This window comes from Ambystoma mexicanum, chromosome 11, assembly GCF_040938575.1.
Source record: "Ambystoma mexicanum isolate Mex_15411 chromosome 11, UKY_AmexF1_1, whole genome shotgun sequence".
NCBI classification, from domain to species: Eukaryota; Metazoa; Chordata; class Amphibia; order Caudata; family Ambystomatidae; genus Ambystoma; species Ambystoma mexicanum.
Genome location: NC_090934.1, coordinates 1,220,763,755 through 1,220,780,910, shown reverse-complemented (window position 1 = coordinate 1,220,780,910; position 17,156 = coordinate 1,220,763,755). Strand labels below are relative to the sequence as shown.

General features: G+C 44.5%; 1 protein-coding gene across 7 annotated transcripts in view; it reads right to left on the bottom strand.

The window, feature by feature from the left end:
• Positions 1–17,156, bottom strand: part of UBL7 (ubiquitin like 7) — a 396,382-nt gene that overhangs the window by 253,648 nt on the left and 125,578 nt on the right. For all 7 annotated transcript variants that reach the window (XM_069624581.1, XM_069624586.1, XM_069624580.1 and 4 more), the window contains one exon: positions 1,503–1,630. In XM_069624581.1, coding sequence (XP_069480682.1) covers positions 1,503–1,630 — 128 coding nt within the window. The remainder of the gene's footprint in view (positions 1–1,502; positions 1,631–17,156) is intronic.

The window sequence follows — 17,156 nt, the reverse complement described above, 5'->3', positions numbered from 1 at the left end:
CTGCTCATCGAGGGGCTGTACCCTTCTATAAAGAGCAGCTGCTGAGGAGTGAACCTGGTCAGCTGCGAACAAGCTTTGTGCCACAAGGATCATTTGAGAGATAAATTCTGAGCATATCGTGGTTCCGACACTCAACTGAAGCAGCTTGCGCCTAAAATTACAGAGCCTTCCTCATGTAATTCCTCCTCATGTAATTAGGGCAAAACCACCAGTGATAACCCACCGTTCGGATGGAAGGTTCTATCGCTGCCATCACAGTTTAATCTCAGGTCTCCTTGCAGCTTGTGAAGCCAGGCCTCCAACAGGAGTCTTATGTTGAGAATTAAAGCTCTAGTTTAGTATTGCAAAGGTAGACCGTAGCAAATGGACCTTGGTTACCTATTGAGCCTTCATTCAGGCCCAGATGTATTGCGCATACGAGGATCAGATGAACCAGATCTCCAGGTCAATTGGTCTTTCAACCGTCACTCATTTTTCACTGATAAGTTTCTTACCAATTTATGCCAGTCTCCTCCCCATTTCAAAGTGGATGTTTATTCCTACCCCAAGATGCCTTTGAGTGTATGCTGTGCTGTATTAACGTACATCAAATCAACCAATTATCTCTTTGGCTCACTTAAGGAAGGAATGCTTCTTAAGAGGCTCCTGGGGAGATTAGTAGAGGCATGAGGACTAGGGGAAAAGATAAGGAACTCTGCTTTGGGACAATCTGAATCTGTATTATACATTCACCATATCTCACAGTCTTTAATCAGTTAACACTTGGTTGGAATGTTCTGTTGCCCTGAATCTTCATATGGTAAGGTTTGGCTTGTTTTTCAGTAAATAGCTTGGGAACACTGTATGGCTTTTAACGCTCTACTCGTAAGACTTTTCTGCCATCTTTTGTCACCTGACGCATGATGTAGGATTGAGTGGAGGGTTGCAGTCAAGGCATATTAAGAGAATAGTTTCTGTGGACAGCCCAGAATCGCTAGACTAAGCTAGACTAAGCTAGACTAAGCTTTACAATCAAGGGGATTCCGCCATCAAGCTTTCATACAGTACCCCTGTGCTTGATTCGATCAAAGGGATGAACTGCATGGTCATTAAAGCGAGAAGAGCATGCAACTAGCCATTTAGTAATTATGGTCGAGCTGCCTTCCCTTTTATCATTAGCTAATGTTTTGATTCACTGCTCAACATGAAGTTAATTTTTACTCTTAACATGCTACTTGTTTTAATTTATTCAGGGTTTTGTGATAGTCCACATGTATACATGATACTTCAAAGGCAATGTAACGAGGACTCAAGTTCATAAAATAAGAAAAAGATCAGTGCCAAGAAACAGGAAAAATGCAATAGTTGTGCCTTAGAGAAGCGCACACGCCTCCATCGACCAAGATTTACTTGGGGTCATGGATAACTTTAGTCTTAGGCAGTAGAGACTGGTCATGGTTGGCAGTTTTTTCACAAATTTCGCTCAAAGTCAGATGATGTTATTTTGGTGCATGTGAACTCACCAGGCATTTGTACACTAGAGTGCAAAGTCCGTGCAGCAGCCTCAGGTGGTGGCAAGGAGCTGCTTCCAGTTACGGAGTGTAGGACCAAAATAAAGGCATTTACCAGTGCAGGATGAGCAGACACTAACCTAGTGATAAAGGAAAAGAAAGGAAGATCTATACTTACAAAATTACAATAATCAGCCAAAACACAAAGTGCCATCAAGTTTTCTATGCAAAGTACTTTTGTAGTCATTCAGTTGCCTACACTCTTCCTCTGACAAACTGCACCAATGCATGTCATTTTTTGTATTTTCACTGTTCATTTCAAATGCCCAATGACACGTAGGTATGTCTGCACTTTTAGAACATACAATATACAAAACAGAGAAAGAAAACCAAAAAGGATGATGACAGTTTAAATCCCTTTCAGCATTGGATAAATCCAAAAACAGGCGATGGAAATTAATACTGCTCGATTGATGACAACTTTTCTTTTGTGGCTAGTCACCCTGTGCAACTCTGATCAGATGCGACTCGTCTCCTGGTATTAAATCACACACTCAAATAGTTCACACAAAAGCCAGAGGTGGCGGACTGGGGGGGTAGTTGGCTTAATGAGTCCCTTCCCCTGGCGTCTCTTGATCAAAAAGGGCTTTCAGTTTCTTCAATTTTCAGAACTAGGAGAATGACTACCTTCTCCTGGCATTGGCAAAGTCCTTCTCAGGGCCTCAGTGGACTTTTCCCTGCCACTGTAACAAGGATGCCTTCCTCAGATACCAAATATACTTCTGTCGGGTCCCAGGCCCTTCTCTGGTGGTCAGTGGGCTTATTGCTGCCACTGTGACAAGGAAGTTCTCCTCTAATGTTCGATGCACCCTTCCAAGTAGTTGGACTCAGACTACTGGGGTGGCAAAGTACTTTTCGAAAACTGCCCCTCTTCCACCAGTGTCCTCTCCAGGTCCATCATACCTCCTGTAACCTTTGTTGGGACTTCGGGGCTTCCTGGGACTGGGGCGCTTCTCTCCAGCTCTTTGGGCTTCTTTTGTCCCTCTCTGCAGCAGTGCGGAAGCTCCATGCTCTCCTGGGCTGCTAAACCATTTCTTCCTGCATTGCGTTCAGGTCCTCTCCAGCTGGACCCACAGAACTCCCTCTGCACCTCGCTGGCGTCCTCAGATAGTGGTGCACTCCGGTCAGCCGACAGGATTCGAGACTCAAACTCACACCTGCTGCCTTTCCCGGCTGGGCTTCACAAAGTCTTTATTGCTTCTCTTATACAATGTTGCCATAGCCGCCCTGGCGGACTGCCAACTTCATTGTTGTTCTTGATGAATTTATCTTCATGCATCCTCTGAGCCACCTCATACCAGTACAAGCAAAGTAAGGAATCTTCATGTCCCCTGTGCTCTTCTTCATCCTGGTAGTTTGACATGGTGGTCCGGGGGGCGGAGGTTGGGGTGTGACAATGGCCAACAGGCCATACTCTAGGTGATAGTCTATTTTATACTACTCCCAGCGGGACTACTGGGTAGCAGCGCACCTCCCTAGCATCACAGGAAAGGGCTCCCCTTGGGGAGAATGGACGATACCTTGCGAATCGTCACATAGCCGAATAAACCTAGAAGGTAGTCACTTATGTATACATTTATTTGTAATCACTGGTCCTACCATTTTGTTTCTGGCCATTCGTCAGTCTGTGGGGACGAAGAGGTACCGCATAAATTGCTGATGTGGTTTCATCGAAGACCACAAAGTAACCTTACTGTTTTCCAGAATTCAAGAGAAAGAGAAAGATTTTTTTCAGCAGTTTTTAGGGCCTGCCTTGTGTGCCAGCCTGGAGTGTGACTGGTGTGCTTGCTTAGATCAGCCTACAGGTGAGCGCATCATCAGTGGGAGACCCTGTGCATCCCTCAGATCCATTGATCCATACCGGGAGACTGCAGGAAGATGGATTGCTGCTGAAAATCCTAGATTAGCCAGAGTGTCTGGGACATGGTTCATTTGCCCTTCCATCCCACTCCTTTACTGCTGGTGGAAATCTTGTCCATGGCTCCTTCACTTCTTGCCATCTTCCAGACTGCCCTTGCCAGACTCTTCCTGGATTGCAGTCACTGGACCCCTGGTAACATACATCTGGGCCCAATTGCTTAACACCTGGTTTCCCTGGCTTGGAAATCAAAGTTGATTCACTTCAGCTTCGATGAATCACCGAGTTGTTGACTCTTTCAAGGGATCATTTTGTTGCTGGCTGGCTACACCTGACCTTGGAACTTTACTGGGTTTTTCCATGCACCCATAGCGGTCTCAGTCAATGTAAACACTCTGCATCACGCGTCATCTCTCCAGGTGTTTTCTTTTTTGAGCCTTCGTCTGCATCCTTGCTGGATCCTCAGTTTGCATCCCTTCACTCTGATCTCCCAAACTGCCACTAGAGCAACCTAAACTAGGCAACCAAACTCACCCATGTACTGACCATTCCTGGGCAATATTCAGATGAACCAGCATGGAAAGTACCTTTGTCCAGGTCCTAGGATCCTACTTCTGTAGTTGGTTCTGTTTGAGGGGTGCCCAAGGTATGGGAGCAGTGGGACACTAAATGCTCCCACCCACGCCTTACCACCATTGATGGTCATTGGCTGAGTGGGCCTGGTGCACCGCAGCAGCAAGCTCTTCCTGCCATATTGGTTCTCAAGCTCAAGGCTAGCACCTTTCTTCGGGAGGGGAGGTTTTTTTGGCTCCCCTCCTGAATGGTTGCCTCTCCTGCTGCACATGTGGGGTAAAAGGAGAACATACCTGACTATTCCCTATAACATCAGACCTAGGAGGTTTGTCCCGTTGATTCCTATAGGAGAACCTATGGAAACTAAACTCCTTCCAACTGGCTTACAAAAAATGTACTCTGGTCCGCCTACGTCTTTTAGAACAAAGACTAATTTTAGAAGGTACCAGTGATTTATTTTAGATTCAATATAAAAACACAGCAGTTCACTCCGTGCCATAAGACATAAAGGTGTTACAGTGAGCCACTAGTGGTTACATTGTTTGAACTTGTTTCTATGGATGAATGGGACCTACTTGGGCCCAATACGGTTTGACTGATTTTATTCTGGGCCCGAATTCTATATTTTTCTAACCCTTTTCCTTGCTCATTTCTAGGACTCAGTTACAGGCCTAGTACTTCCTGGTTCCGTTAGATCAGTGTTATTCAAATTGCCGGGCACACCACCCTGGTTGGGCGTGGAACCATGCCTGGAGGGGCACAAACCTCACATTCAAGAACAATTAACAGCCGGACAGTTTTTATCTGTGGTGTTGTGGCAAACGCAAAGGTTTTCCTTTCAAGAAGTATAGAGTGGAATCCACACTGTGTTTACTTTCTGTGTACACGAGAGAGAGAGACACAGAATGGGGCAGGACAGGGAAGAGTAAATGGTGAATGAGAGCAGGTGAACAAAAACAAACAAAGGGGCGAGCGGGTAAACTGAAAAGGGAAATAAGGAATGGATAGAATGAGAGGGACAGAATAGAAGACAGAGGGTTAGACAGAACAGGAATGGGAATGAGAGAATTGAAGGGGGGACAGAGTAGGAGGGAGATGGGCGAGACAAAATAGGATGGAAAAGAATACAGACTGAGGGGGAAAGACTGAGGTAGAGGGAAAAACTGAGTTAGAGGGGGAAGGAGAGAGAGAGAGAGAGAGAGAGAGAGAGAGAGAGAGAGAGAGAAGAGAGAGAGAGAGAGAGAGAGAGAGAGAGAGAGAGAGAGACAGACTGGGGAAAGAACTTAAAGGGGGTGATAAACAGAAGATCTAAAGATGATACAATATGGGAATGAAAAACTAAGATCGAACAGTCAAACACAGTAAAGGACGAGGGAACAGGAAAAGAGGCAGAATGGGAGAGAAGTCAAGACATAAGTTTAGTTTTGAACAAATCGGTGTGGCCAGTTCTTAGATGTCCAAGGGAAGAGAATTCCTTGCAAGCGGAGCAAAAAGAGAGCCGAAGCACATGAGGGCAAGTTGCCACAAGGTTAGTAGAGGAGGCAGAGCGGAGAATACGAGAAGGCTGGTAGAGCTGAATAGAGGAGGCTAGATACGGTGGTGCCTTACAGTGGACAGATTTGTGAACTCTGAAGGCATCCTGGAGTAAGACACAGATTCAGAATTAGAAATAACACACTTTATTAACTTAAAAGTCAGGATAGAAAGAGGCCGAACTTGCCCTGTTCTATGGTGGGATTTCCCTACCATAATAAAACTAGGAAAAGTCAAAGTCTAAGAGTCCAACTTGGGAATCTGTATCCAAAACGATGCTTGCCCTCACAACTACATAATGTGTAGGGATGTCAACAACCAACAGAAACATTGTACAATAAAGTTTAAGCTCCATTCAGCTCGCACCTTCCTTTCAGCTCCCTTCCCCAAGTACGAAACAGTTCAATAAAGTGAAGTCTCAAAAGTCCTGTATATAGAATGCAAAGGAGTCCCTTCAAGTCTCTGGGTTTCCTTGCCCCAATGTGGGATTCCGGATCCCCTTCCCCAAGTTCCAAATCACACACAAATTATCTTGAACGGAAGTATTCTAATCAGGACTCCGGGTTCCCTTCACCAAGCCTGTTTCAATACCACAACAGTGTTCTTGGTCTTTTAAAAGTTCTGCGCCACACTTGTGCCTCTTTGTATTATTGGTCTTTGCACAAATATCATGACCGATGGTTACTTCAGAGTTGTAGTATATTCCGCTTTCAAAGTATGATTTTTAGAATGTAGAAATTTCTCCCACTGTTTAATATGCCTCTCTTTGAGTCACTGTTAAAGTTCACCTCCAAAGTTCCATGCACCCTGAAGTTCAGCAAATAGTGGATTTGTTTGCATTGTTAAAGTTCCACTCACTTTAAAAAGTTCAGTATATATTGGTTTCACTCAAGTTTTAAAGTTCTGTTCCCTTGAAAACTCAGCATATAGGGATTTTACTTCGATTGAAGTTTCATTAATTTCTGAGTTTGGCACATGGTGGTTTTATTGGAGTCTAAAGCTCCAATCGCTTTTAATCCCCATATGCAACAACTCTGCTAATTTGTTAAGTTTTCATTCAGTTCGCAATTCAATAACCATGAGGTTGGATTTGTTAGTTTCCAATCAATTCGACCCATTTTTTAATATATTTGTAGATTGCCTTAATTGAAGTGCCCAACACTCAGAGACTTTCAAAAACGTGCTTTCGTATACACACGACCACTCCGCTACAAAGTATTCTTCCACGAAAGTTCAAGCACTCACATACCAGGTTTCTCCTATGATAGAAACTGACCGGTTGAGTCTTTGAGCTTTCCAGCAGCGCAGATCGTCGGCCCTCTCTCCACATCAGGGTTCCTCCTCCTGCCCCTTGGGCACTCCTGTGTCAGCTTCTTACCACTGGAAAATAAGCTCTGTGAACACCAGAAAAAGGGACAGCCTCGATGCACGCTCCCTCCAGCGTTCAATCAGTTCTGTGAGCCCCGGCTCCCAGGCCGCACCATGATCTGTCTGTGTGCTTCACAAGCAAGGTTCCATGCTGCTTCTCTTGCCCCCTACTTCAACAACACTGCCACTCTCTGTGCCTCTTGATTGGAGTCCCTTATGTACACCTGCACCCCCTTGACAGGCTACAGGTGCAAGTAACCAATTGGCCCTGCCTGACCATAATCAATGGGCCACGACTGACCCTGACAGTTCTTAGCAGGCATCTTCCTCGTTCCAATACTAGAAAGGTAAAATCACCTAGTCTTCTTTACTCCCGGTTGCCTCTTCTTTGTCCCAATAACCCATGAAGGTTGAAGAAGATTTGGGTTGGTCGTTAGTAGGGAAAGGGGTATGCCATGTCTTTCCTAAGGGCATCCCACTCCCAGTCCCAAAGACCCTCCCACCCAGGTGATCCTCCCTCGCTTGTCCATCTCCATGGTCAGGATCCAAAAGTGATAGCTTTCCCTGGCCACCTGCGCAGAGGACCCATGGGGAATGGGAGTGAGAATACCCTCAGGTTTCTCACAGAACTAGGATAAGACCTTTTAATCTGGCCCTGTTTTACATCGTCAGCCATCCAGGCTGGTGATGGTACAAAGAAGTAGGTGTGAAGTGAGGGAGTTCAAAGAGTGTCCTGTTAGCGAAGTTAATAATCTTGTCGAGAGGACAGAAAACATAGTCTGGGAGACCAAAGAGGATGTTGGTAAAGAGTCCAGTTTAGAGAAGACAAGAGTGGTTAAGAGATGCTTGGCTATGTTGAAAAGAAGGAAGTGTCTGATTTTCCTAATACTTAGGAGGTTGAGGCGCACTGTTGTTGCAGTTTTGGAGATAAAGTAGAGAAGGTGTGAGAAGGGCCATAGACTACGCTGATGTTTCTTGCTGGAATTGAGTAGGGGAGAGTGTCAAGTGGGAAATGGACAGGCAGGAGAAGAGATGTGAGAAAGAAGAGCACCTCTATTTTGGTAGAGTTTAACATCAGTGCATGCAAAACCATCCAATATCGAATTGCAGATTGAAAGTTGGAAATGTTGATAGATTGATCAGAGGAGAGATCAGGAAAGCAGAAAAAGAGGTGTGTTGGCTGTGAAGAGTTGGCACGAGAACCCAAAGGGGCAGATAAGTGCCCTAAGAGGAGAGGTGTAGACTGTAAAGAGGCAAGGACCTAAGACAAATCCTTGTGCAACACCAACAGTTAGTGGAGCGAGTGGAGAGATGTTGCTCCAGGAGACATGTAATTGGCAAGGTGGCAGAAAGGATTCAATCCAGGTTAGAGCTTGATTGCGAATCCAAAGAAACGAGAGAGAGTATTAACGAGATCAGAATGGTTGCCATGGTCAAAGGCAGGGGACAGGTCAAGAAGAATTAGGATAGAGGATAGGTCGGAGTGCTTAGCAGAGGCGATTAAGCTGGAGACATTCATGAGAGCAGTTTCTGTGAAATGACAGGAGCGGAAATCTGCTTGTAAGGGGGGTAGGTCTCGGAGATTGTGGATGTCTAAGAAATTTGAAAGACAGTTCAACACAACTCTATGGAGCACTTTAGAGTAGTGCGGAAGGAGACAGGGCGACTGTTAGGTGGTAAGTTCGAGACAGCCCTTGCTATTTTAGGAGCGGGGGGACCGTGGTCATTTTAAAAATTGAGGGAAGGCAAGCAGAAGCGAAGGACAGGTTCAAGAGTTCAGCAATGTGAGAGGCCACTAGAGGGGCAATAGGCTTGACTACCTGACGAGCAATAGGGCCTGATGGGGCACAATAGGGGTTATCCATCATTAGAGATAGGACTTCTTCAGTATTAGTGTGACTAAAGTGGGAGATCGAGGCAGCTGATGGTAAAGTAGGCAGAGTGTAGAATGTAAGAGGAGGGAGTGTGAGGAAGGTCAGATGAGAGTCTCTAATTTTGGAAAGGTTTTCAGAAAAGTATTCAACTAGGTCATTAGCTGTTAGAGTGGAGTTGATAGTTGTAGTTTTATGAGGAGTGAGTTTACGGTGCTCTGGCCTGCAAGGATGGTTGGAGTGACAGAGGGTGAGGAAGATTTCAATGTGTGCGCTATCAAGAGAGGACATGAGGGAGTTCAGGGTAGAGTTTCAGGTACACCTCGATTTGCAATGGTTGAGGTCGCTGAAACTGAAGGGTAAAAGTTAGCAGTGTGAAGTGAGGAGAAGGAGTCATATAGATGAGATTGAAAGCTGGAGCAGTGTTAGTGGAAGAGGAATCGGGTGTGAAGGAAGAGAGTGAGAACTGAAGGTCAGTGAGAAAGGGAAGAATGGCCAAAACTTTACCTTTTCTTCATAGAATTTGAGGGGATGAGGAGAAAAGACATACTGCAAGTGAGTAGGTGGGAGAAAAAAAAGAGTGCAGTCAAGCCCAGATAGGAAGAGGGGAGACAAAGTGGTTCCAAAAATTAATTTTCCAAATACTGAAGGCTGCACACAAAAGACCAATTCTTTGGGATTCTTTGGTGTGGCCTTCAATATTCAGAATGATCACTATTCCAGGAAACCCAATGACAACCAATCCCTCGCCTGCTCTCGCTCTTTAAATGGAGGGCTTTTATGCCCTAACCTCCCTACACACACACTTCACAGTGTGGATCTCCTCACATGTGGCAAGGGAAAGGCAGCCGCTACCTGATCCTGACCCTGGGGGCAGCTTTAAGAGGGAGAATCACGTGGAAGGAGACAACTGCAGGGAAGATGTTATAACTTCATTGGATGATGCACAGTATTACCCCCTTTCCCCTAAGGAAGACCCTTTGACACCCAACAACTTAATGGCATATTGTCATTTAACTGCTCCCCCTCTTAGAGGAAAATCAAGAAACTTTGCCTTTACAGTATTCAAGTCAGGCCCTCCACCTTTAACCCAAACACCCAGAACTCACACACGTCACCTTTGGTTTCTAATATGCCTTATTGCGTACATCCTGAGAAAAAACATTTGAGAAGTAGTAGTACAATAACAGTGATGAACTCCTACTCCCATAATCACTCAGGTACTGGGACGAGGAGGAAGAGGATAGAGTTTGTGCAAAGTAACAAGTGCCCAAATTACAACGCACAGGCTAGTTGTTTTGTAAAGCCTATATTGTGCAGGACATTTAAAGATGGTGACCGCACTCAGAAGTCGAGCAGTGCAGGTTAGATCGTTGAACTCCAGATGGAGGCTCGCGAGTGCCAGACACATAGAAGTTTACCCTGGGCAGAAGGAGGAACGCGACAGACTAGCAGGAAAAGCCGTGGAGATGCGAGAAGCTGCGCAGAAGATCTTGGGTGTCAGGTCACTAACGGAAGCCGTGTTCATCCATCCAGAATGAGAGAGGAAGCCAGAGTGTGACCACAGAGCCGCATAGAATGCTGAAGAGACCTCAGCTGACTAATGATAATAATGATTTGTTATTTATATAGCGCCTTAATCCATCCCAACTGAAGTTGGTACTCATTTATTGACCTCGAAAAGATGAAAGGCTGAGTTGGCCTTGCCGGGATTCAAACCTGCGACCTGCAGGTCACACTTAGATCGCAGAAGCAAGTGCTCAGCTCACTGAGCTAGCTTACCAGCACACAGTGGAAAGCAAACAAAGCAGCTGTTCCACAGAGACACTGGCAGAGTCAGATACGCAGGAAGAGAATGAGGAGTCTCCCAAACAGCTGTGGTCCTCGGGGCATTCTGACAAGTGCACCAGCCCATAGTGTATAAATGAGAGATTACAAACGATGAAAAGCGCATGAGAAGAATATTTTAATGCAGTTAAAACACAGTGCAAACACAAACCCCAAACCAGTACAGGTGCCTGAGATGCCAGTGGGGGGCAGAAGTTTAGACGACGTTACCATATGCCAATATACTAAGTAGCTGACGGTATAGGCCATTTTGGCATTACAAAGGAACTGTGAATCATTTAAGAGAAGTCATGTAAGGCAAGTCTACCGGCAGTTGAAGTTAGGTAAATATACCTAGCAGGGGAATATACCAGGTGATCTCAAAGGAGGATAGCTCAAGGGCAACACGTTGGTCTTGGAAGCAAGACAATGCATAGCAACACAAGTTCGAATCACGTCCTGTGCTTAGAAACTGGTCTCCGGTATTAAGCGCATTATGAAACAACAATTATAATTATAACTATAAAAGAAACCATGGCAGAAGAGTATACCAGGTGATCTGAAAGGAACTAACAGAAATCCTGGTAGGCAAGTATAACAGGCACTCTGCAGAGTTAAAGAAAACCTTACGGAAAGACTGTTGTGAAGCTTGTCATTTAAACTTGAACTTTGGGAGTCCAGTGAAAAAACAAAGAAACAATCAATTAAAGTGGAACATTTACCATCTTATTTAAAAAAAAAACCAGGGGAAAGGGGACCTTCCTCTGGATCCAAGGATCTACCTTGGAGAGCATTTTTGTTGGAGTCACCCTTTGTTTTGTTTTAGTGTGAGGGTAAGGATTGGATGTTTTGGACACAAGAAAGGCTTTTCAGTTACAGACTTCCTGAAATAGACTGTCCCTATTCTAAAAGGAATTTCCCTACCTAAAAATCAAAACCAAGGGTCAGTTTCCCCAATCCATTTTTGTTTTAATAAATGTCTTTTTGTGAGAATATGAATACCTTGTTTCCGACTCATTTCTGACCCCTCACAAAACACTTACCTGAGGCACCCGCGCCTTCTGTCTTGCATCCGGCCGAGCCAATGAACCCTTACGCGCACTAGTGCACAGACAGGGTGTGGCAGGTTGCTTTAGAAAGTCCACTCTAAGCGGTCTTTCGAATGCAATATTTTTTGTTTTCAAAACTCATAAAAAGAAGTGTTCACTCCTCACTGATGGAACAGGTGCAGTAAGGGAGAGGACAGCAGCGAGTTAAGGATGGGAGAGACTGTAAGGAAGAAGTGTAATGCATAACAGATTAGCAGACAAGGGGGCAGTGACAAGGAATGTTTAAAGAGATAAGGATGTGAGGGAGTCTGCAGCAGAGTTATACTGTGTACATTCCATCCATAGTAACTAATATTCGTATTCAGGCTACTTGTTGGGTAGTGTTCATCAACAAAACAAATACCTAATATTGAACTCATGGGACCACCTCCATTTCACTCCCTTTGGAGACTGAAGAGCTTGAGAGGTAAGTGTGGGACCCAGATTGCAAAACGTTTTCCACAATGTGAGCTTAGGATAGAAGTTTGAGGGCCACTGGGTTAGATTGTGTCTCTTGGAGAGGGGGAATCAACGTATTTTCAGATTACTGTCATTTTGTTATATACTTGCTTCATCAGTGTATTTTAAATCACTTATCTGAGAGCGTCTTTTATAATAATGCAAAAAGTAATGCATATGTAAATATTTTAGAGTATATTATGCATGGTGCATTTGAGTGTGTATGTGACTAATACTTTGGTACCACCCCATCCTCTCCTGAAAGTGAAGCATGACTGCTCTGTTCCCCATTGAGAGAGTTTTGGTCCAACTTGGTAGACACCCAGTTCTTCCACTCGGGATAGTACTCTTAATTCCATATGGCATATATTGATTTATCTTATCTTTTGAATGTGTAGACCAGCATAAACTCTGAGCTACGTTGATTACTATGGGAATTCCAGCTGATTTAGTTCACCCAATCCACATTTATAGAGAACATGGCTGAAGTTCGATTTGATAGCCAAAGGAATCTCGCACACAAGTTGCCAAAGTTGCCAAAGTATGGGATGTATGAAGGGTGTCCATTAGTACCCACACTTATTTTATACAAAAATGAACTACATGTTAGAGATAGAGGTCAGATGCCTTCAGGAATGTGGGGTGTTGTCTATGACTATGCTTTATGTAGAGGATGCTCTTGGTCAAGACGCAAACTGCTTTACAGAGATTGATAAACAGCCATGTCACGTATTTAACTGAAAAGTATCTTGTTGGAAACACATCCAAGCCAGGAACTATGCATTTTAACTTTAGACCTAAATCCATATAAATGTCATCTGTAAGTGGGCTCAATTCCGTAATATAAACTATTAAGGTTACTTGGGTCAAGCTTCCCGAACCACGTCTAATGGAATTCTTACGTACAGAGACAGTAAGGATGGTCCAGTACACCTCAGCTGCTTCTAGATTTGTCCCCGGCACCCACTCCTGACCTGCAGTTCCAATACCAGATATCTATGCATGACGGACTCATCTATGGCCACATACAGTACAGGCCTTTGGGAGGCAGAGTTGGAAGTGGGGGTAATTGGGGGTATTATAATACTTAGGGTGATCAAATACAACAGACTATTTGTACGTGTTGTCGTATGTAGGCCCTTTGGCTTACTGTACATTTAGAACTAAATATGCCATATGCGAGTGATCCAGTTATGGCAACGCCATTGAATCTATGGTCTACTACATGATTAAAAGATACAAATAGACTAACACACGATATTCTTAGGAGTCTGATGTCCATAGACTTTGCAAATCGTATTCTGTAGCTGTCAAATGTTAGAACATACTTGTTCATCTTCTGGGAGATCCAGTCAGCGAATCAAGGCCCCTTTACAAAATTAACAGGTGTAAATGTCAAGTCTAGACACTGGAAATGATTGCAGCTTCAAAAGAGAATCTTTTCTGTATGATAAAAGCCTATGAACTCCTAGCTCCAACTGTGAATGGACTATCTCACACACCATCACAACATGCTCTCATTCAGCTTGTCGCCGTTTTACTTTCTCACCTTTGCGACCTGCAACAGCCAGCCAGTGTTGTGGGCAAGGCAGTCAGAAGATGGCAATCAATTTTGTATTAGTTTGTCCACTGTACAATAAATTAGAGCTACAATTTTAAAAACTGTCACATTTGTCTATGTCCTTTCAATGATTTTAAGTCGTGTGGGATTATGCAAACTGTTAATAATGCAACTTTTTATATTAGAAGCAAGTTTATGAATGATAGATGAGAACTAATATCAAAAGGTAGTTAGATTTGTTTTAACATTTCACCAATTTTTGTTTTTTTAATATGTAATTGATTCATTAATTACTCATGCAACGCATTTTCTAGTTCCATTTTTGGGGTTCTTTTGCCTAACTTTGAGGGATCTCTCCACCTTTTGATAGATTCTTTGGTTTAAGACACTCCCTTTTCTTCCCAGCCAGGCTTAATCGAACGCCACTTTGGCAGAGTGGCTGTGTACTTTGTGCTCGGCCTTAAGTCTCCCAAGGCAGAGGTGCCCCAAATGAGCCCCATAGAGTACCAGGGTGATTTATCTGCACCATTAGTCATAGTCTAAGTTGGTGGCAGCCTTCCTCATTTTGTCTGGCTCGGGTACCTATTGACCCACTCCACCTGGTACATAAAATTGAGGTATTCTTTGCCATCCTCGAAGTGTGTGTTTTTTTTCTTTTTTTTTTCTTTCATGCAGCCATATATGGCCACAGGATGTCAGTCTATGTTTATGCCATTCTTGGGAGAATGTGGATTTGGTCCTTTGTGGGAACCCCTGTGAGTGCTTAGGGATGCCAGAGTTGGTTATCAGCCATCGGCTGACAGCAGCAAAATATTTGAAACTAGATTGGCATGTTATAGGAGGGTGGCGTCACCTGTGGTGATAAAAGAAAACACCTTAACCACTCAACTTGTCTTGCTGCTAAAACACAAACTTGCAAACCTCGAAAGCCTCGAAAGCCTGCTGGTCAAGGGGACTGAAGCTCTGCAATACAAGCACGCCAAACAATTGGCCGACATGGTTCTGCCTCTCCAGTAAGCAATAAAGAACAGATTATAGCACTCCTTCCCTGCGATCCAGCGCAGAGCACTAGATCACTTAATATAACCCAAAGATCCTGTCTCCCTGAACAGACAGGATCTGGCTGTGCATTTTCTTGTTCCAGAAGCAGGAACCCCTTTGCTACAGTTGGCCCAATGCTCCTCTGTGACTGCCAGACCTGAAAATCTGAGACCCTTGCAAGCACCCTGGTTTCAGCTCCCCTGTCAGGGAAGCTACACAGGCTTGTGCTGCCAGCAGATGCCCGACTGCATGACTGAACCTGCAACCAAAGATTGAGGTCGCTGGCTCCTCTCTGGTGCCGTCTAGGGGATGAATCTTCAAAAATTCCTCTTCCTTGGGGTCTTCTGACACCAACTCAGTATTGAAATCCCGCTCATAATTCCATGGCCATCGCAGGAACAGAGCAACTCCAGTGAGCACCAACCACAATTTCGAAATATGGACGCCTACTTCCAGTGCTGCTGGCTTGGAACCGTGGCCGAGAAGGCAGTGAATATTAAACTCAAAAGATACATCCTCCAAGGGGTCTGCTGGTCCCCTGTACACCAGTGCAATATAGCCTTCAGGTGGGCACTAGAGAACCTTACCTCGGGACCGCTCCTAGATCTACACACCACATCTGCACTAGGACTGGCTCCTAGACAGAGATTCATATTTCTTTTGGCATTGCTTGAGGACTTCATATTCATCCTCATCTGGATGTTGCTGCTTCAGATCCAAGCACCTGCCATCCTTCAGATCCGACAGAGACATTGGGACTGCAACGGTCGGTACTTTTCAAGAAGACCTTTCCCACAATGAACACAGATTTTACATAAGCTTTCGTCTTTTCCCTCCCTTTCTGAAAAGAAAACCCTCCCCAATCCTCTCAAAAGACTTTCCAGAAATGGCAAGAACTTTGAGAGTATTAGCATCTGCGATGAAGCTTCAAAAGGGAGAAAAATCAAGGAAAAGATTTTGTTACTAGGTAGAGAAAATCTAAAATGCACCGAAGAGCATGTCAGAGAAGCAGGATGTTAAATTGGGATAACTATGAACTCTTGTGACGGCTTAGGAAAAACAACTGTTAAACCATGCTAGGCAAGGTTTACCACCACATTAGACCACAAACTAACATTGGTAAATTGACAGAGCAGCAGATGTCAATTAGGAAGAGAGCAGGGTGCTAAAAAGGACAAGTCACCAACCCATAGGCACTCAAATGTTTGCCCACACAGTTCAGTTTCTAAAACAAATATACTATTTAATTGAGGTAAAGCATTTAAGGGACATATACATGTGCAGCAAGTGCGGAGCAGAGTGTGCTTCCGTGTGGAAACTCTGAGTCTTTCCTTTCCGACCATTGCTTGGAGGGGGGTCATTGTGGAGAAAAACACCAGCATCCAGCACTTTTTTTGGGGGTGGTGACCTGACCAGATTAAAAAGGAGCCTGCATAAAGCTGGTTGTAGGCAGAAATCAGGCAGATGCCCAATACTTTGAACTTAAGAAGCAGGAACCACAGTTGGAGACTTAAAGGCTCCGGAACTTGAAAAGATGCTGCTGCATCTAGACCTTGCTATGTGCCAGTCATTTGAGATTCCCCTGCAAGGAGTTAGATCAACCAGTGGCAACACAATAACATCACTTACCTTCTGTCCCTATCCAGACTTGCATCCTTTAGAGGCTGCATAAGAACAATCTGGAGTTTACGTTTTCTGTCCTCGAAGCGGACTATAATGAAGGAAATGGTGAATAAAAGGAGATCCTACAGTGAAAGCCTCCTGGGAGACGTCAGAGACTTGACGGCAGGCAATGTGGAGGGGGCTTCCTCCCCCAGCCCGCTCCCGGGCTAAGGCTCAGCCCCCTACTGCCTCATCGAACAGGAGCCTCCTAATACGCCTACCATTGAGAACCTACTCTATAATCTAAACACAAACAATCAACTGCAGTCGGTAGGAGAAAAAGCTCAGAGAAGTACTCCACCGGATTCAAACCTCACGGCTTTGAGCTTTGTCCTGAACTCCTTGGTCACTGTTTTTGCACTTCAGTTTTAAGTAGTTCAAAAACAATCACATTCAGGAACCCTGCTAAAATTGACCAAGGAAGTGGGTGCATGCAAATCTTCAATGGTAGGCCTGTCTAGTCGGATAAATTCATCATCCAAGGATTGGGGCTCCCTCATAAAAGAAAGCCAGAGCCAATCCATCCTGTGTTAAGAACTCAAGACTAACCCAAGACACCTAGATGAAGACTTTCAGGCTAAGAGACTAGATCTCAAAAGCCTATGGACGGAGGGAATTGTGGTAAAAAACGACTGCAGCACGTGTGACAGAACCCATACCCCTGGATGATACTCTGGTACCAATCAACAGTGGAGGAATTTTTCATATTAGGTCAAATTGAGGAGGAAGGCCCAGACGACCCTCAGAATAACCAAAACGGAGATC